This window comes from Ammospiza caudacuta, chromosome 8, assembly GCF_027887145.1.
Source record: "Ammospiza caudacuta isolate bAmmCau1 chromosome 8, bAmmCau1.pri, whole genome shotgun sequence".
Lineage (NCBI taxonomy): Eukaryota > Metazoa > Chordata > Aves > Passeriformes > Passerellidae > Ammospiza > Ammospiza caudacuta.
The window spans coordinates 13610989-13634081 of record NC_080600.1 but is presented as its reverse complement, the minus strand read 5'-3'; the positions used below and the strand labels follow the sequence as shown (position 1 = coordinate 13634081).

General features: G+C 39.2%; 1 protein-coding gene across 2 annotated transcripts in view; it reads left to right on the top strand.

Moving 5' to 3' along the window:
* The first annotated feature begins 9791 nt into the window (after positions 1-9791).
* Positions 9792-23093, top strand: part of COL5A2 (collagen type V alpha 2 chain) — a 97034-nt gene continuing 83732 nt past the window's right edge. The window contains exon 1 of one of the 2 annotated variants that reach the window (XM_058809881.1): positions 9792-10034. In XM_058809881.1, the coding sequence (XP_058665864.1) occupies positions 9935-10034 (100 nt within the window). In that variant the 5' untranslated portion in view covers positions 9792-9934. Of the gene's footprint in view, positions 10038-23093 lie in introns of both variants that reach the window. The other variant, XM_058809880.1, reaches the window with a different exon arrangement.

Here is a 23093-nt window from a genome sequence, read left to right as displayed (position 1 = left end):
TGCAAATAAATTAGGTCAAGATTTTATATTAAAACTTTTCTGTATTCTTAGAAGAGTAGGGCCAGAATTTTGCACAAGTCTTTTATTCTTAGGTGTAATTCTAAAAAGAGTTCCAAGACACAGATGGAAAAATCTGAAAATTCTTCCAGCTTCATTAAAATTGTATATGAATTGACATTTTCTACTGCAACCTTTGTCAGTAATAATAAAAAATATTATATTAATTGATAATAGCAGATAGTTAAAACTTGCATTCTAGCTGCAAAGGATAAGGTTTTTTAACACTAAGCAAAACCACATACTTTATCCTGCTTGAAATGATCTTTCATGCAATTTAAACTTTGCTCTTCATAGGAGAATTAGTGCATTGCTGAATGTTGGAAGTATAGAGAAGAAAGTGAATGAGAATTTTCATCTATGTTTTCTACCCAGTGTATGAGATGTTTAAATATAAGGATAAAAATAGCCAATTACAATGAAACATTTAATTCCCAGTATCACAAAATCTATGGAACATCAAGTACTTGCTGTTCAGGCCTGTCTTCTTCCTGAAGATGTGATTGGGAGTATTTAAGAGACAATATAATGGTCACATTAAACAAACAAAGCCAAACAATCCTTCTGAAAGTACCCTGAAAGATTGGTAAGAATATCATGATCAAAATGATAATACGATATGAAATATTAATAAACCAGCCTGGTCTCAAGAAATACAAGTAACTCATACCTATACTTGGTTTTGTGCTTGGATTAAGTAAAAAAAAGGTTAGTCAAATAAATTTTGAATATATGTGTCAATTAGAAATATAAAATGGTGGACATGGAATGAAGTGGACAGAGACTATTAAAAATCTGTCTTCCTACTGCTCATGTGCAGAGTGCCCTGCAGTGGGGGTGCACTGCATGGGTAATTTCCTACAGGACTGGGTTTGGTTAGGGGACCCACATAGAAAGCACTTTAGCTGACAGAAATCAGCGTGGTGAGAGAGATCTCTGGGGTTTGCCACATTTTGTGCAGGGCTTTTTCACACATGGCTCAGTTTGTGTGGGCTTTGCTCTGTGTAGCAGTGGTCAGATTTGATTTGCCTGCTGAGGTGATGTGGGTGTAATTTAATGTCCCAGCAGATTTGAGGAAGAGTATATGTGACATGCTCTGGTACTTTTAAAGTACCTGAATATGAATAATTTATGGAAGCCCTTGCTTTCTAACAAGAACTCTCAATCTTTTCCAGATAGCAAACAGCCATTAACTGAGGGGAAAACGAGCAGTCCAGTTACCTGCTGTGGCTGTCACTTATCTCTGGGTACATTTCAAACCCCCCATCGCTGGATCCAGGGTTACAAGATGAGGTTGTGTCCATGTGCTGCAGGGCCACCAGATTTGAGTATTTCAGCTGCTGCCAGAAATGACATAACAAGAGGCATAAGAAGATTTTGTATAGAAGTTTTTGCCTGCCATGAGGATCTTAAGGTAGGGGGATTTTTGAGAAGCAAATAAGTTATGCTATTGTGGAAATGTACAACCATCTTTAAGCTTTAATAGCTATTTTCTGAAATGACTGAGGCTCATCTGAGCTATCAATCTTTAAAAAGGGTAAGAGGCTGATTTCCTGAACTACATCATGAAAGCAATCAGTTGAGGCAAAATAAAGCATATCAGTGAGGAAGGAGAGTAGATATTCTCTTCCACAATCTGCTTCAGCCCATTAACCAGATGAAAATCCACTTGGTGATGGGTCGTAACTTTGAAAATAAGTCTACCTCATAAAGAGTTGTGCATTGAAATAAAAATTTCCAAAAGTTTTCTAAAAGGGCTCGGTTTGCACATTTTTCCACAGCAAAAATTAAATGTAAACTTGATGAATTGTTTCTGAGTAAACTATGTTTTCAATTAGCACCTAATGTTTAAAGGCAGTCCAAAATGTGCTTCACACATGCATTCACAGAATCTTAGTGCAATAAGGCTCATAAAAGCTATAAAATATTGGAAAGGAGACAGCATGGAAAGGAAATGGAAAAGTAAAGCAGGCAGAATTAGAGAAACTCTTTTGCATTCTCTATTTGAACCTACACAGCTGTACTGACATTTATTTAATGTCCTGGGCTTATAGTTCTAGTAGTGACACCAACACCCCCAGTGCTAGAATTATAACTCTGTTACAGAAATTTTTCTTTCTTTTAGCTTTGTGTGAACGTGATGCATAAATTCAAGTCTTAAATCCCTGACCCATGCAAATTCTGATTCCTTTTTACCTCCTTTTTCTCTGTTACATCCTTCCACTGCTGTTGCTATTCCTCTTTCTTTTATTAATTATACATAATTTTGTCCATGTTGGCACAGTTTTTCCCTGGCTGCTTAAAAGAAAGAAATAGGGAATGTCCATGTCAACATGGAAAATACTAAAAATATGACAAGTTTTCCTTTTTCATGACTTAAAATTGCTTTTAAATTGGGTTTTATGAATGCCCTAGTTTTCCATTTATCAGATCTTACTACCTGATAGTGGTAGATCCTATTTTATAGAAGAGGACTTACTTTTAAGAAAGAAGATAGCCTTTATATAAATTACATTTTCTTGCTAGAAGAAAAATTGTGCTCAAAAGAATCTAAAAGGTTCATCTTGACTATTCCAATCCTTTAAACAGATGAAAGTTTATGTATTAACAGAGTAATGAAAGGATGGGTAAAAAAGGGGTGGAAGCTTCCATGGCAAGAGAATACATTAAATCAGCAGCTGAAATATTGCTGTTAACCTCAACTGGGGCAATCTTTCACCCTTGTGTCTATTGCTTTGAGTTGGTGTCAAAAATGCATGCCCCAAAATTATTAAATCTGTTTTTACTTACTAATTAAAGATATTAAATAATGTATCTTAAGAAAGTTACCTTATAGAAATCTGAGAAATTCCAGTAAGATGCTGAGCAAGCTAAGTTCCTTTTGTCAATGGAGCTGAGGCCTTTCCCAATTTTAAATGGTAAGTAAGTGGAATCAAAGGCACTTCACCTATCCAGATCAAAAAACCAACATGTTTAAAATTGTGGTTTTTCTGGAAAATGTATATTTAATATAGGGCATTATATCATAGAATATGTTGAGTTGGAAGGGACCCATCATAATCATCCAACTCATGGCCAAGCATAGCACACCCCAAGAATCCCACCATGTGCCTGAGAATGTTGTCCAAATGTGTCTATAGATACTGAACATTCTCTAAACGTCTGCTAAGGTTTTTTTTACATGGGAAACAATATCCTGTGTAAATGGATCCCTTCAGTCCTACTTTATAATATGTGTAAAGTCACAGGCACTTTGTTTCATATGGATGTAGTGATAAATGTGGGATTTTTAGGGGGGAAAAATAGATTCCTTATTTTTGTGGCCCTTTCCCTGTGAGAGAAGACACTCCCTGGACCTGTCTCCACTTTTGGCTTGCACAGTGCCCCATCTGCTTAGCACACTCCCTTCTGCAGGCCACCCAGGGTGGTTCCCCCATAGCTCCCTGCAGGCAGCAGGCTCAGGCCCAAAGCAACTGCTGACAAAGTCTCAGTTTGAGCTCACACACATTCCGGTGCATTTGGTCACCTTGGGGTTTGTCTTACTTGGAAACCTACTCTGTAGAGCTTGATCAGTAACTAACTTTCCTTGGACCATTATGTATGTACTTTTCTCTAAGATTAATTTAACATATGTGTTCTGTGACTGGCTTGGTGATTCCAAAGTCCCTCCTGGAGCTGCTTTAGCCATTCTCCAGTCACATCTGTAGGCCAGCTCTGTTAATTGGCATGTAGTGTACAGGCTTCTCAGCATTTTTATTTTGCTAGGAAATCAGATGTAACTTGGGAGCAATGTGGTTTGTAGGACTGCATTCTGAACTTCTTTCTCATGTTATGGTCGGTAAGAATGTTGCTACAAACTTAAATGTTTTATTGCCCTGGCTTCAAGTAGATGACTCCATCAGCTTTGGATGTTCTGCAAATTCAATTCTAAGGCTGAAGATCAATGCTTTAAAATAAGAGTGTAATGATAGGGAAAACAATTGGCTGGGATATTTACTATACTTTGGTCACAGCCTGATACTTTTGGTCTCATGGAGTCACATCCCATTTGGCCAATGGGATGTTACTCCATGAGACCAAAATGGAAACCATGGGCTCTTTTCTTACCCAAGCTGAAACAATTATAACTAGAGGAGAGCTGAACACAGGCCCAGGTAGCATGCTGTGCTAATATGACTATTTTGCTTCTGGCAGTTGAGGACACACACTCTTAGGTCCATACCTTGCACATTAATACAGGTGACTACAGGACTCCATCTGCATGGGATTTTAGATAGGAGCATGGGCAATGAATTTAATTGAGCTCCTGTTCTTTCAGTGGGGTCATTGACGCTTCTTACATTGTGAGAATAAATGCTGTAATATTTCTGAATATGTGAAACCTGCAGCAATTTAAATTTTAAATTAAAATTCACATTTGTTTAAATATACAGCAACAGATACAAAACTTAAACAACCATGGAAGAAATCAATACATAAGATTTTAATCATGTCCTTAGTTTATACAATTTAAACTCTCAAAGACAGATACAGTGGGTTTTTTTTTTTGAAGACAAGTTGTGTTATACTGGGACATGATGACAAGTTACCAAATGGCTCATTTTGTGCTTGGGGCTGCACTGAGCGTATTAAAGCATAGTTCAGCGGTCTGAAATGTTAAGACAAAGTAATTCTTCATAGTCTTGGACATGAATTTTAAAATAGAAGAATGAAAATGAAATCATACTATTTTAAAACTGTGGATAAAGTTTAGTGGTGGGGATTAAGTAATCCTGAGTCTCAACATCTTATAACAAGCCTATGCCCACAAGAGAATAGAGTTAAAGACAAACTTTCAGCCAAATTCTTTCTTTACAGTCCCATTGGTTAAAGTGATTTGCTAGGTCAGAAAAAATATTTGCCTTATGAATATGCTTGTTGCATAGGTCTTTAACTCCTTTTGCAGGGACTTTCAGTCAGTGAAACAGAACAAAGTAAGCTATCTTAGGGTCCTCAGGTAAATTAATTAAATATTAGGAAAACCAGTGAAGGCCATTGGCTGGGACCCATTTGAATTACAGATTAGCATTTGCCCTTGCCACTTAGGTGGGTAGCTTGCTGTGATCCTTTTATGTTCTCTCTTAATCAGTTTGAATTCTTAGGCAGACAGAAGCCAGCTTGACAATGAATTTGTAATAAAGAATAAAATAATGATGCTGTTTTTCCTGTTCTAGGTAAAGAATAAGTATAATTTTCAGAGGACTTCATGCAAGACTTACCCTAATTATTTTCCTAATTAATTCCTTGACTTTTTTGCTTAGACTAATGTTGAGTTTAATTAAATTGAGACATTGTAAAGGAAGGGCTGCCAGTGCCAATAACTTATTGAACTTACTGGGTTTGGAGTTCCTCATAGCAAAAGCCTATTTATGGTGACTGACATAATCCAAGACTCCTCACTAGCAGTTTTAAAGCTAAGTATCATCTTGTGTCCCAAAATTAAAAATAAACTGAAACAACATTACAAAGGTTGAATGCAACCAAGAAAGTTATTTTGCAACCAAGAAAGATATTTTTACTCTATTAGGACTTAAATTCATTTATTAAACCTTCCTACTCAACAGCTGATAGGAATATTCTCCTACAAACTGGGCAGCAGCGTTACTGGTGTAGCATTATTTAAATCTCTACCTATACTAGGTTTTCTTGTGGATTTCTCTGCAGGAAGATTATGATTTGGAGGCTGTGCAGTTTGGAATCTAGTCCATTTAAAATATGATTGAAAAGTATTATAATATTTCTCTGTTTTCATTCTTGCCCTTTTCTGTAGTTTCCTATTACATTTTCTCATTTTAAATAGCAGAATTTGCTTTCCTTTTACTATGTGAAAGACCTGTATAAAATGGGGAAACTGATTCCTCATGCAGTAATGGTCTTAAAAGTGCAAAGTGAACACACTTCAAAGGTAGAGCTATTTTCCCCTCATATATTATTTCAGTCATGTTCATTTTAATGGTTAATTCCAAGAAAGGGCAAGCATTTTATGTGGACTATATTTTTGCAAGTTAAGTATACGGTGTGGAAATTTCCTGCCTTTTTTTTTAAGCTAAGTGTGTGATCGAAGAAGTTATACAAGGTGGAAATTTCAAACAGCACTTACTGTGGATTTAACTGCCTACATAAAACTTGATGGCAACTCTCACATTGGCGTGAGCTCCCTTTGGTGAAACCACACTGCTTTTGAAAATCTTGCTTGTCTTTGAACAGATACCCTTTGAATTCAGCTAGAGTTTATTTCCAGTTTCCATGAATCCACTGATTTCATATTGATCTAAAACACTGGCGCAGGTTCTCATATGTAGCAGATGGCTCACACATTTGTGTGAAGATACTTTCTATCAGCTTGGCACAGATTAGTTTAGAACAGGAGCACTGTCACAGTGTATGTAACAGTGTGAAAGGTGAGAGAGGCTCTTAAACTCCACTGGAGAGACCCTCATGGAGATTGGATTTTAATTGCTCATATGCATGCATGCTCGGATGCATCTGAAGATGCTAATTGGGTTTTTCTTCCCTGACTTTGAGATTTTGAAGGGTTTAAGTGTGTGAATTATATTTTAATATATTTCTGTGTCCTCACAATTACATAAGAGTATTCCCTAGCCACATCTATCACTCACAATGTGCTTTGACTTTTGAGTAATTTTGAATTTTACATATGACTTTTAGGTCAGATAACTTACAGTACTGACTTACCGGCTAAAAGTAGGTAATAGCAGCTAACAGGATATTAGGGAGTATTTATATATATATAGTTATATATTTTTTCAGAGTATTGTATCTTGACATTTCTAGGAGTGTCCTAGCTTCGGGGAACTCTCATTTCATCGAGACTTTTTAGAGCTTATCACTGAGTAGACACTGCTTCTGTGTGAAGATTTTGCTGTTGCGATTTGTCGTTTCCCTACCTGTTGTATAAAAATTCTTAAAACATGAAGATTGCTCTAATGTGAAGCATGAAACACCTCCCCTGTGAAGACAGGCTGGAGTAGTTGGGGTTGTTCAGCCTGGAGAGGGCTCTGGGGAGACTTTATAGTATCCTGCCAGTACTCGAAGGGGGTCTGTCGGAAAGATGGGGACACACATTTTGGCAGGGTCTGTTGCAATTGGACAAGGGGTAATGTTTTTAAACCAAAAGAATGTAGGTTCAGACTAGGTATAAAGAAGAATTTTATGTTAAGAGTGATGAAATACTGGAAAAGGAGTCCCAGAGAGGTGGTGGATGCCCCATGTCTGGAAACCTTCAATGTCAGGCTGGACAGAGCTCTGAGAAGCCTCATCTATTTGAAGATGTCCCTTCTTGTTGCAGGGGGCTTGGACTAGATGACTTATAAAGGTCCTTTACAACCTTAACTATTCTGTGATTCTATTAAAAAGTGATTTTTAAATTATGTCATATCCCTTTTTCATCTCCTGTGAGTAATCAGCCACAAATTGGTAGCTGAGGCAATCCTGAATTCAAAGGGTCTCCTACTGGTAGAAAGAGCCTGGTTTTGTTTCCTGCTTTTCCACATTTATTCCTCTACTGAGATGGACTAGACAAAGAGGATTCAGTCCTATGACTTCTGCAGTCTCTCTGTCTACTAAATTAGGTGTGGTTATATACTGTAAACTGGACGTATAACAATGAAGGTGGATTGGGGAAGAATCTGCTCCAGGAATTGGGGCCCAGGATTCTCCTCCCAAAGAATTTTCTTCTTGTGTAAGTTTTCCTTGGCACAGAAAAAAAATGAGCTCCAAAAAAGGCTTTACTAGTGAATCCATGACCTTGGGCTAATTTGCGAAATTCCACATTCCTCTGTTCTTACAGAATCCTAAAATCTATGGAAAAAAGTGAAAAAAAAAACTGGAGAGAAGTTGCTGCATAAATATACAATATTATTCTATGCAATGTTGGCTTCTCCCCTATTGAGAGGAAGAAGGGAGAAGTGACTCTGAGTATACTTGGAATTATATATCTGCCCACTCTTAATTACCTGGTCTGACTCAATTCACAGTAGTGGTACCTGAAGATTTTCTCTCACTCAAATCCAGTGGAATGCTATCAAATAGCTTGGACCTGGAAGTGAATTTGTTTAAATGAAAAATGATAGACTTAATGATTCCATATGATGCTTGTAATGAATCTGAAACCATCTCTAAGTACAGAACCATGATAAAAGGACGTATTTATAAGGGAGTGTAAGGGCATGGATTCAATTTGTATCCTTTGCTATTCTATTGTTAATCCATTTCGGTTGTGTGCATAACTTGGTGGTGGGACCAAAGCAGAATTAGATATGAAGGACAACTTTTAGATATCACTGTAGGAACCTCTCCTAGGAGTGAAATCACAGAATGTATCTTTGAATACCTCAGGGAAAAAAAAGTGTCAAGACAGCTTGGTGCAAGAGGGTAGGGAACTTTGATGTTGTTCTCTTTCAGTGCATTTTTACAGTCATCTCTGGTTTTGCTATTCAAGTAGGTTTGATGTAGCATTGCAGGACTGTAACCCATTTTCTGGGTTACCTTTCTTCTTCTGGGCACTCTGGTCCTTTGAAGAGACAGAAGAAAACTTCACAGGCTTTAGGATTCTGCATCACTGAAGGTGCTAAATAATCCTGTGATTAGCCAGGGAATTTCCAATCTATGAATCCAGGTGAAGATGTTTACTTCAAATAGGGTTGTTCTCAAGCTGAAATAGCTGAACACAGAAAACCTTCCAGCAGATGAATCTGTATTTCCCTGCAGCAGGTATAGATGACCCCATTCTTAGCTAATGAGGGGATTAGTGACTGAGCTTCCTTTCAGCAGACCATAAACACTGTGGGAAGAAAGAAATTTAACATTCTACTCCCAGTTGCAAGTGATCCACAAAAGAGAGATTTGCTTAGTGCTCACGCTAGAATGCTAATTAAGGCACATTGTTAAGGGCTAAATACTAGGCTGGGGCTTAGGTAGATTTGTCAGGGAACAGGGGCAGAGAAGGAAAGCAGGTATTTGGATAGTTTGAGCAAGCATTCTGGTATTAAAAATGTAGAGCATCTTCCAGTGATTTCCAACAGTCTTCCCAACTGGTAGGACAGTAAATATAAACCACGTAGGCATTCGAGGAAAGATTATTCAGCAAAAGAATTCATTTGAGAATGATTGTTTCCCTGTGGGTGAAGGGGGCTTATTTCTAAGTTGCTGAAGCAAGCTGCCTTATTTTAGCTCCGTGAGCCCCTCTCAAGGGACTGGAGTCCTGATTGATAACACAGCGAGGCAGGGGGCAGTTATCAGGGGAGAGGAGGAAATCCTCCGCTGGCTTGCTGGAAGCGATCAGTTCCTAATAAGGGAATCGGCTCCAAATGGAGCTATACCCTCCATTTCCAGGAAGCGTGCGCTGGGTGTAGGAAAAGCAGAGCTTTCTCTTCCTGACAGCTTCTTAAAACTCTGCTTTTGCTCGCTTAATAAATGGTCCTGAAAAAGCACATGCACTGCACAGCAGCAGGAAAGTATCCCGCAAGTGTGCTCGTAAAGAGAAAAGTTCAAGGAAGAGTGAAGCCAGCTCTGATTCGGTTATTTACCATCAATCAGACTGTTGCTTGCCAGGGAGTGGATGGTTAGGAGCCTGAACGAGCTGAAAAGGGGCAGGAAGAAAGTGGAGGCAGCATTCTTCCTATTTAAAGCTGCATCCCCTGAAAGGAGTGTTTGCAGACTGCGCTGGAGCTGGTGCTGAAAAGAGGGCTCGCAGACTTTGTCCTGGAACTGATGGGGAAAGGCAGAACGACTCCTCAGCTGGCTTCATGGTGCTAAAATAACCTTACGATTCTGCACTTTTTGCTGCCCAGGGAGGATACATGTCTAATATCTAGGCATGATGGCAGTCTTGGTACAAACGAGAACTTTTTTCATCCTCGCTGCTTTATTAGGCCGATTTGTAACCATAAAAGCGCAAGAAGTGGAAGAGTATGAAGGTGGTGAGTTTCTCTCTACCTCTGAAACAATTATCATAATTCCCCCTCTTTGCATGCGGTGTGTTTATTGTGTGTTTTGGCTAATAAGTGGAGCAGAAAACCTCTGGGATAGGAGAGTAAGACTTTTGCTTTCACGTATTGCGAAGGGGGCAGAGAGGGGTTTGCGCTTTGGCTTTTTGAGCGGAAAACCGAGGTTTGCGGCGCTCGCTGCGGGCGCAGAGCGGGAGGGGCGGTCAAAGGCCAAGTGCTGCCGCGGGGCGCTCGGGCTGAGCCCCCCGTCCCGGAGGGGCTGCGGCCGCTGGGAAGTTCCCAACAAAAGAAAGGGCTTGGGACGCGGCTGGAGGACAGCTGGGCAAGCGAGCTGGGAGAGTAAACAGCGAAGCCTCGCAGGGTGGAGTCGTTTGCGCCGAACTACATCTGCTTTCTCACATTCTTTGTTTAAGAGAAATGCAGAAACGTGGATTCTCCCTTTTTTCACCCCTCCCCCCTCCTCCTTTCCTTTTCATTTTCCTTTCTTTCCTTCTCGGGCTCGTTTTCCCCCAGGCTCCTGCGGAGGGGCTGCCTGACGCCGAGGATGGCACAGAGCCTCCCCTCCGCCCGCGGAGCGGGGCAGCGGCGGCTCGGGGCGAGCTCCGTGCGGGCAGGAGCGCTGGGCTGCGAGCCTCACCCGCCCCACTGCACTGACTGCGGCTGCTTGGTAGCCCTTCGTGTTTAGTGCCGCTGCAGTGCCTGCGAGGGAGTCACTGATGGGCAGGAGAAGGCGTAGTGACTGTACTCTTTCATCAGTCGGGATGGATGTCGTGATCTGTGTTGATTTCCTGAAATGTGAGCAGGCTGGTGGTGGGACACTCTGGAGCTATTGTACTCCCGAGCGTACTTCCTAGCCTTCTTATATGTAACACTGGATTCTTTTCCAAATCGTGCCCAACAAAGTCCCTTTGTAGGGCATTCCAGCACATTGTAGGATGTACCCTACAATGCAGTTTGCACTTACTTTGTCGTGTGTTTTTAAGAGTCTAATTTTTCTTGTAACTGAACCTCTCTGGTAAAACGCTGGATTGCGTAAGTGAGGAGGAGTCAAATCCTGATGAATAAACCAGTGCAATATTTCTGAAACTTTTGTTCTACAAAGCAAAATGAGACTGTCCTATCCTACCTACTGTGCACAGCTGTGTGAGAAGTCCCATAGAGGGGGCACTTTATATAAACTTCTGAGTGTAATTCATATACTTGCCATAAAGGGAGGCATATATTATGCATTTTTCAATTATATGTAATACCAAAGAAAACACTTGTGAAAATACTGACTTCATTTTTGGTATCCATTTAATAAAAATATAGCTTTTTGCCTATTTAAGAAAAATTGTAAAATTTATATGAGTTTTCTGTGGGGTTATTACATTTACTAGATTTTTGGAATTATGGAAATTATGGGATAAGGCAGTAATGTAGCAACAGGTTCTGGGATGTATTTCTTATGTGCTGGTGGCTGAGGTCACTGAGAGGTACGTGGTAAGTCAGAGAGCAAAATATGTTGTAATAAATTAGTGACATCTGTTTACACTTACATCACTTACTCATCTTCCTGTTTGAGAATTAATAGCTTTTGTCTACTATGCAGACCCTTTTCCAATGTTCATTATATTAAAAGAAAACCAAACCCAGACCTATTTTAATGTGGTGTGAGGGTTGGTGCAGTGAAGATAGAAGTAGGGTGTATTCTACACATTGGTCTGGTTTAATTGCATAAGAAAGGGATTTCACCTTTCATTTAGTTCCTGATTGAAGCCTACAAATACTGAAGAGTGGGCAGGTTTTACCCTTAGTTTGTCTTGGATTTGGTATTTGTGTAGAGGTCCAACATCAGCCAACATTGTATTTTACTGCAGGTGACTTTGTCTGTAGAGCTGCTTTATATCTCATTCACTTATGTACTACTTGAATATAGGTACTACCAGATAAACAAGTATTAGAGATATCTGGTAAAGGAAGAAGGGCACTTCAGGAAGTGTAGATTAGAAAAATCTATCAACTTTCAGAAAGGATGTAAACCAGTGTTGTACCAGCCATTTTTCATGACAATCCTAGAAAAAACAAGGATTGAATGCTGCTTGTCAACTTTAGACGCAGTGGCAGAAAGAAATAGCTTTTGTGGTAGTATGTTACAGAATTTATTGTAAGGGGGATTGATATTGAATATAACAAAGCAGATAATATAGTTAAAAAACCCTAATGAAAGAACTGTAATGCCTCAAACCAAACAAACTGCTTACCTTTTTGTCAATTACCATTCCTTACCAATTATCATTCCTGTGCTTTTAAGTTATGCCAGTTTCTTTATTATTTTTTTTCCTCTTGAAACCCTTGCAGATTGATCTGTTCTGCTCAAGAGCACTTGGCTGGTAGTGCTACATGGTGCCCGTGCTTAAAATGCATGTAAAAATGTGAAAACCAGACACTTCCAAACCTATTACAGCAAAATTGGTCATTTTGAGACTGGTTAAATGTGCCTTTTTAAAAGTTATTTATCAATAAGGTCAGTGCTGCAAAATCCTAGAAGGGCTAAAATATCCTGGTTTTAATTTCTTTGTAGAGACTTGGTTTAGTTCAGAAATGCAACAGGATCAGAAAGTGCCCAGGAGGTGACTGAAATTTTGTGCTCTTTAAGTGCCGAATACCTGAAAGCTCTGAACCTTTCATGCAGGGTTTTCCACACAACTCTACAGTCCTTCCTCTTTCCCTAGGGCTTGGCATAGAGGGAACTACTAGCAGAAGCAGGATGTGCTTCTGGGACCCTTTCCCATCCCCTTGGGAGTGTAAAAGTTTTTTAAAAATAAATTAGAAACACACCTTTAGTAGAAAATCAGTACACTTGGATCGGATTTGAACTTGTGGGAATCACCTTTTTCATGAAGAATTGTCTGTGCAAATTGCCTGTGGGTGTGGCGGTGGTGGTTTATTGCCACCATTTCCCATATTTCTCTTCAATCTTATACTTACCTTTGGTTCTCATCAGTTTTTGCAATGTGCCTTTGTCTGAGTTATATTTTCCTGTCCACCTCTTGTGGTGTCAACCCTCCTTCAGCTGAGATCAGTGTGAGCCCTGGTGTTGATTTAAAAATATCTAATTTGTTAGATAGTGTGAACAAGGAAGAAAAAAGGTAATTTTTCTGTTTAGATTAATGACCCTCTTTTCCTTTTTTGGATTCTCAAGGTCTTTCATTTTGTCTGGAAACCATGCAAGGGAGACAGGAGATTGGACTCACTTTGGAGACACAGGCAGCTCAGCTGCTGGAATGGGGGCTGTTAACTGTGTGCATTATCTGATACTATCTTTAGGGGAGATAAGACCCTGTTACATTGCACAGTCCCAATAATGGGGCAAGTGTTGGGAATGACAAGTGAAAATCCTCTGTAGCTGTGAGAAAGTAAGAAAGTTATTATTTGTGCCAAATGCTTCTTTAGATTTTATGGGTCTTTTATGTATGTCCAGCTTCTAAGAAGAATGATATTGTATGATTCTATATGAAAGAGGAAAAGCACCTCTGTTTTTACAATTGTCACAATTTTAGTGAGGATCAGATAATACTTAGAGTTACAGAATTATAGTTTAGGTTGGAAAAGACCCTTAAGATCATTGAACCCAACTGTTTGCATAGCACTGCTTCAGCAGATTGATGCTCCAGCTCAGCTTGGTGCTGGCTGTGAACTTGCTGTGATCCCCTCATGCAGATCATTGGCAAAGATGTTGAACAGAACTGGGCCCAATACTGAGCCCTGGGGAACACCACTGGTGACCAGATACCAACTGGGTTTAACTCCATTCACCACCAGTCTTAGGGCTTGGCCATCCAGACAGTTCTTTACCCATTGGACAGTGCACCCATCCAAGCCATGAGCAGCCAATTTCTCCAGGGGAATGCCTTGGAAAACAGTGACCAAAGCTTTACTAAGTTCCAGGTAGACAACATCCCAGCCTTTTCCTCATCCCATAAGTGGGTCACAATAAAAGAAGATAAGGCTGGTCAAGCAAGACCTGCTTTTCATAAGCCCATGCTGGCTGCACCTGGTTATGTATGTAAATGCAAATGATAATCCCCTGGTTATGCTGTATTGATTCTTTTTTCCCCCCAAAAGTTCGAAATCCCCAGATTTTGTCTGTACTTCTGCTTTCTTAGTGAGAAAACCTGCATATGTGTGCATGTAGGTATATGTGTTTGGGGGTTTAAGCATAGTAAATAATTCAAAAATAGGAATTAATATAACTCTAAAGAAGCAGCAAATAGGAATCTAGTATCTATTAGACAAAGTTGTAATTCTATGGGGACTAATTCATTGAATTAGAAAATTTGGGGTTGACTTTCCTGACTATAAAAGTGTGGGAAGGATACTCTACACAGAAATTTCTACAAGAAGACTCCTCAAGAGGATTCCTTCTGTTCAGCCTGAGCAAAACTTTGCTCAAAATTATGGAATACATAAAATTGAGGGTCATGTTGAACTATTTGCATTAACTTGTAGTTTTTTGGAAAATTCATTGTGATTGAAGAATAATTGCATGCTGTGTTTGTTAGTGCAGGCATTTTTTCTCCCTGATGTTTACAAATATGGATTATTGCCATAGAAACTGAATGGTCATTTCATGACTCATGTTTTAACATGCTCAGTCTTCATTTCTTGGTGAGGTCTGTTCATCCTTGCAATTTGTTTCAGTGTGATAATATTCTATCAGCTTGATTTGTTCGTGCAATACATGTAGGATCGGTCCTGTTTAACAATAGTTAAATGTAAGTTGGATAAAAATACATATTTTTTAACTTGCTAATGCTTTAGAAGTTTTCAGAAAAAGAGAAATGTCTACCAAATCCCTTGACTGGTGATAAATGCTCCTAGGAAACCCTGCTTAGGAACAACTTCTGGTGTTGAAGTTGTGTTTACTATCCAGGTAAACTGTAAGTTATGATTTTTCTGTGGTTAGAAGTAAAAGCGGCCAACTGGACACAACATGGATTTTGGTGTTTTTTCAGAAAAGAAACACAGATTCTTGTGTGTATATGCAGGGAAGCAGGAACTGCAAGGGCAGATCTTGATGCAACAATATAATCCTTTAAGAAAACTCAGCAGATGTTCATGGCCTGTATACAACTATTTTTCCATATACAGAGAAAGGCAACAAACTCAGTGCCAAGAAATAACAAAGTAATAAAAAATACTCGAAATTCCAGCTGGAGGCATGTGATCTATCCTTATATGTGCACTGTTTCACTTATGTTTGTCATTGTGACCCTGCACATTTTTGTGTGTAAAGTCCTGATGATATAATTTTCTCAGAAATTCTTCTTAGAAAGAATAAATCAGTATTATTCCAGTGGATTTCTCAGTTGGGTCAGGGAAGAGAGACTGGACTTGCAATTCAGTTTATTGTGTAGACAAACCCTCCATTCTTTATACAACCAACAAGGCAAACCCAAGTATCCTTTAATGTAAAATGAATAAATTAATCAGATTAACTTGGAATTTCAGTTTTTGACAAAGGCTTCTTGGAGTTTGAACTTTCAGAGCACGAGGAAGGATTGTTGCACTGCCTGAAATCTCAAGCTGCAACAGACCCACCTTGTTCAACCGTCCTTGAATGCCCTGGTGAGGCTGTCATGTGCAGAGGGTCAGGTATGATTTGAGCTAGAAAGTAGGATGCATTAATTCCAAGTTTAATGAAGAAAATGTATTTCTTTCCATGGTATAAAATGAGAAACCAGGTGTTTTCAAGCTGGATAAAAATGGCTCTTAACTATTGCAGTCATGTAATGCTTAGAGGAACAGAGTTACCCCAGGGGGTGGCATCATGTATTATTTATGTCTTTTATGTAATCATTGCCTTGTGTATGTATGAATAATACCATTTCTCTAGATACTTTTTTTTGGTCATGGATTGTTCTGTGATTCTGTGCTTTTCCTAGCTTAAATTAAGAGAAATTTGAAGAGTTAGTGCTGTTCCTGAACTACAAGAAAGGATAAACCAGTGGTACTGACTATAGGAAGTAACATAATTATTTTAATATAAATGGTTATTTTATAATTTGATTTATTATTATGAAAACAGTAGGATAAACCAGTGGTACTGACTATAGGAAGTAACATAATTATTTTAATATAAATGGTTATTTTATAATTTAATTTATTATTATGAAAACAGTAATGTGCTGGAAGCTTTGAATGATGATAAAGCCTTGATTCTGTGGTAATTAAAATATCCAAACCGTTGCTTACAATTATCTCTCCTTAGTAAGCAACATACATTTTTCATAGCCTGCTGTGCTGCCTTTTATTCTGCAGTGAGAAACAATTCCATTATTCCACTATCCCACCCGCATTTGCTGCTGAAAGGTCATGTGTTATATAAGCACCAAGACTAAGAATGATTGTCAGAGGGCCAGTGGTGGGATGCTCCCTGTTCAGGGAACTTCTATTCATGCAGACCCTCAGGATTCTCTTTGTATCTGCTGCTGAAGATAGGTCTTGTCTTTGGAGAACTGTCCTAAGGTTGTTCCTTGGCCACGTTGCTACCAGCTGAAACTTGATTGGAAATTTGGAGAATTTGCATTTTTCTGCAGCTCTGTGTGAGCAGTATTGCTGGGAGAGTGATATAATGAAGTTGTTTTCATACTGAAAAGCTTTCATGGAGGTTTGTGTCTTCACTACTTTTCATTTATAGCCTTTGGACTATGCAGCAGTAGCATGGGAGGACTAAAGAATTAATTTGAATCTTTGTGCCCTTGTTCTTTGGATAATGTGGCTGAATAGAAACACAAACAACGACTCTGATACTGCTGGCAGGAATTCAGAGCTTTGGACATGAACTCATTTAGAGTAAGAACAGAAGAGTAAACTGTGTCCCTGAGGTCTGCTCCCTGCTGAGCAGGAGATGTCTGGCAGAGAAGGTCCATACAGTATCTTCTCCAAGTATTCTTTGGTCATTAAGTGCTTGCCAGCCCCCTTCAGCAAGCTGACCACCTGAAGTGCAGGAATATGGGCACAATGGCAGTGTAGTGTAGGAAGAGATTGAGGGAGAAAAAGGAAGAGTCATCAACAGAACTGTTTGGGCTGGTAGGGGCCTTGAAGCCCATCCTGTTTCACCCCCTGCCATAGGCAGGGACACTTTCCACTACACCAGCTTGCTCCAAGCCCCATCCAACCTGGCCTTGGACACTTCCATGGATGGGGCAGCCACAGCTCCTCTTAGCAACCTGTTCCAACACACAGGAGAGAATTTCTTTCTAGTATCTAATCTAAACCTACCTTCTGCCAATTTGCAAGTATGTCCTGGCCCAGTTGCTCCAAGATTATTGCTTCACATTAAAATGATAGTGAAAATTCAGCTAAAAGTCAGAAGGAAACTGTTCCTCGTTTGAGGAGAACTGTCTTGGGCCAGCTGTATCATTGTAGATACTCAGAGGTTATGTTGAGGGAGCATTTTGTTTAAAGCAGTTCTCTCTCAAGAAATCATAGACAAGCTTGATTGATATTAAATCACTATCTAGTCTGAAATCTCATGTCTCCTGTCCCAGTAGATCAAGAAAAAATATTTAAGGAAAAATTTAAAGCAGAAGCAGTAAACAGAAGCTGGTTTACACTCAGCTTTTCACAAATACTTTCTATACAGTGTTCTATCAAATCTTCAGATCTAATAAAAATGTGCTGAATTGCCATAGTGATTGCTATCCTATGACAGTTATTTATGACTTATTTTCTGTCTACTTTAAAGTAGGAGTTTTTTCCTTCAGCTGGAGTGTCTCATTTTCCAAATACTGAGGATGATTTAGTCATCTTTAAGCCATCTATGCTATTTCAGAAAAATCAAGTTACGATGAATTTATTTCATCCAGATTATGAATTTTAATTATTGTTGACAAGTGATATAATCAATAAACCAATAAAGTTCTGGGTTTTTTAAACCAAGTATGATCTATTTTTGGCTTTCTTGCTTATATCAGTGATGAGCCTCTTGGTAGGAAAGATACCATTAAGTGGCTGGGTTATCTCACTCCTCAAAGGCTCCTGAAGGCTTCCTGAAATTCTTCTGAATAATCCTCAGTGTGCCCAAAGCTCTGAGAATAGAAGAGGAAGGGAAACAAGAGGCAAGAACTTCCAGAGGGGGGTTGGGAGTGTGATGGGGCTTGGACTTCTTGAGGAGCCCTCAGCTCCATACAACCGAGGGGTCATTGTCCTGTTGTGACTTTGGGCTGTGGAAAAGGGGTGGAAATAGCCTGCATTTTCTACTCCTACATAGTGGAAAAAGTGCAAAGGAAAAAAGTGTTATCTCTTTTCCTCTGTATTAATTTTCCATTGGAGTGACTTCTTTTACCCTTAAACTTCCCACACCAGCACACATAATGCATGCATTGAAAACCTGTTGATTTCTAATACTAAAAAGATTTCACATGAGAGGAAGAGAACACAATCCTAAGAGTAAATACTGTACTTTAGAACTCTCTGGAATCAGGAGTGTTGTGGTCTGTAAAGATCCCCAGTGTATATACTTATATCTTTAAAGAAAATAGCATATTTGTAACTTACTGCAGGGTAAAGATTAAAGTGGTTTGAAATATGGTGTGTTAGATTTTTGTATGTAGATTTTTATGGAAAATCTACATACATCTGTAGATTTTACAGATGTCTGTGAGTGTGGTGTCTTTTCACTGTATGGGAACTACAGTGCAAGGCAGATGCACCTCGCTGGAGAAAGTAATGGAGGATGATTTCCAGATGTTTAATGCTTGCTTTGGCAAGAGGCAGAAAGGACTGGAACATGTGTTGGCAGCAACAAAGGCAGGGAGGAACCTGATGTCAAAGGCATTGAGCCTGGTGACAAGCAGAGCAGAACATGGAAAATGGAGCCATGTGGGGAAGGAAGAGCCAACATGACAGTATGGCTGCTGTCACCACACTGAATCTTGGAATTATAGCAGTGCCTGGCAGAGTGCTGGGAGCCTACTTCAAAAGTTAGGACTGAGGTTAGACAAGTTATTTTACCTTTTTTTTTTTTTTTTTTTTTTTGTAATGATAGAAAATTCCATCTAAACCTGGACACTGAGCTTGAATAACTTTGGCATACTTTGCTTTTATATTTTCTTTGTAAAGTGCAGGGCCTTCCTATGAATTTGTGCAGTGCAGAGCACAAAGCATCCTTGATATCAAATGTAGCCTTAGGGTACTACTGTAATATACATACTGAGTCATTGTGCTAATAATACTTTTCTGGAATGGCATGGATTTTCATGTTGAATAGCTGGCTGGTTTCAGAAGTAGAATCTGGCTCCTCAGCAAAGAAATCTCTGGCTAGTGAATCACCTGCTTGCTGTAAGGTTTCAGTAGGCACCTCTCTGGGGCTGGCTGTCCTTTTTAGTGTACATGCCAGCACTACAGCCTTACCACATTTTAGCAAAAACACTTACAGTTCTTGGTTTGGTTTGTTGTTGTTTTTTGGAGAGGAAAGCAAGGTGAGATCACGGGGAGAGAAGAGCTAAATCTTGATCTCTTTAGGCTGTGGATGTTTTCCCTTATGAAGAGTGCCAGGGCCAACCAGGGTAAAAGGCACTGCTTTAATGTTAGTGATATCATTCTCGTGGTTTTTAAAATGAGGGTATGGAGCACTTAGTTCTTGGGGTTGGATTTTTTTTTTCCCCTCCAGCTGTTCTCTGTTTCTTTGAGCCTTTCCTGGTTTCCTAGGAAACCTCTGCAGTATGGAATTTATCTATTTTACAGACAGTTTATTTTTTTGTGTTTGAATGTAATGAACATTGAAAGTAAATATTTGGTAATTTAAATCTCCCTTTCAGGAGAGTCGTTTAGAACCTAACTTGAGGCGCATGAATAGTCTTATTTATTGTAATGAGACAACTTACACCTTTTTTTTTTTTGCTCCTTAATGAATGAAAAATTTAATTGTTTCAGTTTTTCTTTTAAAAGAGGGCAGCAAGCTTCAGGATCTGTTAAGCTGAAGTAAGATTTTATTAGGTGAAATGATGCAGCAGTGAGTTATCTCAAATAAAATAGCTATCTTAAGTAACTTTTATCAGTTATACTGACATTTTTGCACAAACTCACGTGATTTGGCTTCCTGTCATCAGTAAACATCAGTACAGAAAAACAGCCCAGTTTCTGGTTTCACTGGAAACCAAGGGAATCTCGGTGGTTTTGTTTTGAGTTTGCTTTATGCTCAAATCTGACATATTAAAGGTTCTTGCATCATCTCAGATATACATTTACAGAAGAACATGGAAGTCAAGGCTTTTGGGGTTCTCAAGATAATCTGCATGCCTAATAATGCTTAATGTAATAGATGAACTTCTGGTAAATTGGACATGAAGCTACATGATTCAGCAAAGGCTTAAGATTTGGACAGACTTCAGCATGCCTTAGTCTGGAGAGTGACTTGGCATTTGATGCTACCAACATCCTGATCTCTAGCTCGGTCTGGAAGAATGCTTTGGGACCCCTAGGCTGGAGTGATGATAGCAGAAGGGAATGTGACTGCTGGAGAGGAGATTCTCCTATGGTCCTGTTTTCTAACAGGATACAGCTGTGGCCTAGTCTGAGTCCTATAAATGCGTGTGTGTTGACTCAATGACATTAGAGGAAACTTTCTGGTGTGATGGTACCCTGCCTTTCTTTTACTGGGGCTGGAATCACACCTGAGCAATTTCTGACATGAAATTTCGAAATGCCAGGGAAGAGAGCACAACTCTGCTGCTGCTCTTCATGGCTACATCCACCTCCCTGCATTCAAAGCCCAAGTTACACCATTGGTACTACCTGCCAAGTAGAGTTCTCTTGAGAAAAGGAGTAAAGCATTCTGCCTGGGCTGCTTTTTTTTTTTTTTTTTTTTTTTTATCTATTTTAAGTCTACTTACCCTATTGGTTAAATGCTTAAACTCCTGAAAAGGAGTCTGCAAATATAGCTGAAATACAGCACTGCTTTTGAGCTAAAGCTGGTCTGTGGGCTGAAATATGAGTTGGAGTGAAAGCACTCTTAAATAGTATTGTTACCCAGATTTAGTATTCACTAATAGTCACATTAGCTGGTGTGGTCTTAGGATGCAGAAGTATAGGTCCTGGAAATGTGCAGCTTCATCAAATGATGCCCTCTGGGCTTTGCTCTTGGACACAGCTGGGAGAGGCTGTGCAGCACTTACTGTAGGGTATTACAGTAGATGTATGGGCTGTGCTGAGCCCACATTTAAAGACCTTTACCCAGTTTGTCCTTTGGTTTCCACCCTCACACAAGAAAAAAGGTCTGGCTTTAATGTTATCTGTTATCTCCCTGCATAATCATATAAATCTGAGTCTGGCTAGGATTAATGGAATGGTTCATCTTCTGAGTTTCAGCTGTTTACTTTGAAAGCACAGATCTGGAGTGCTATGAAAGCACAGATCTGCTTTAGCAAAAGGATATGCTTCTTCTAAAGTTAGGTTTTAGTTTGTCACAACTGCCACCTTATGCTTCCAGTCATCAAAACCAAAAAATCAGAATTATTTTTTTACCCCAAAGTAGATTTTATTTCCTCATGAGATGGCTATTCTTGTGTGCATGTACTTTCTCTCTCTCTCTTTCTTTTTTTTTTTTTTTTTCCCTTAAATCTCCTCCCTTCTGGAGGCTGAGAGACTGAAATTCCTCCTTGAAGTTTGCATGACTTAGAAAATTCTAAGTAACTTGTTTATACAATGGAATGCAGCTCACAATGAGATGTAAATACCAGCGCACTGATCCTCTGGCTTTTGCTTTTGTCTTGAATTGTAACTATTTATTGAAATGGCAGAGTGAGCTTTAGGACATTTTGTCAGAATCAGGCAAGACAAATAGCTAATTATTATGAGCCCTTTTGATATCTAACAAACTGTGAAGTTTGAAGCTAGATCTTGCTTTGACCAGGATCTTTTGTAATTGTCTCAGGAGGCACAAGGCAAGATTTTTTCACAGGGTGATATAAGTTTGTTAGATTTTTTGGGGGGGATGGGCATAGGGGTTTTTTTTCCCTCCTTCCTCCTGGAGTTATTTACCATAAGGAGGATGAAGATTTACAAGGGATTTCAGAGCTAATGTAGAAGAAGCTTCTCTTTCCCTTTCTGTGTCCTGTTAAAACAATGCTTCTTGTACTGCTTGCCTTGCTCTGAGAAGACATCAACAAATGGTATAGGACAAGCCTGGTTGAGGCAAGTTTAATAAAAAAAAAATTGCAAATGGCTCTGGCTGACATTAGCCTCTGTTGCACTGAAAAACTTCAGTTTGCTTAGGAATAGAATAGAATGTTTCAGGAATACAGATATGAAAAAGAAAAATCATCTGCTGTGTCACTTATAGGTTATTACAGCAATTATATTTTTGTGCAATGCAGCACAATATCTTCAGGCATCTAAAATGTTTCTTTCAAGTCTTAATGAACTAAGCATAGCCCCTGACCCTGAGGGTGATGTAGGCGTGTGCCATTCTCTGCTATACATTTTTGTAGCCCAGTAGGAGATTTGAGGCTGCAAGAAATTGCAGATCTAAATAATATCCCTAATGATAGATGTACTACTAAAGAACACCATGTATTTCTTCAAAATACCATTTTTGCTGTTCTAGCTTACACTACTTTTCTTGTTGGTTGTTGTCTTTTTTTTTTTTTTTAATTCCCATCCTGTGGGAAACTTGTAGGAGGCTGCAACCAGACCGATCTGGTTTTGGAAATGAGATTGTCTTCATGCAAAGTGCCTGAAGGGTAATGTTCTCCTTTTAGTCCAACTAAATGCATAATGAGTTTTCCAGTACCTGTGTTAGCACACTCAGAGCTATACAAGGAAGAGTCTGACATGCTTGCAAAATGCAGGTTTTTGTAGCCTGTGAAATTTCTGGCACGTCATATGTGACTAAAGCTCATGGCATGTGTTGCACCAGGGCTTTAGACTCTGTTTACTCAGAGAAACTTTCTGCAGAAAGAAGTGGAATTAGTATGGACTCTAATGTGGACTGTTTTGTCAGAGTATGAATATTCCTTTTCTAATAAAAAGGAAAAATTTGAT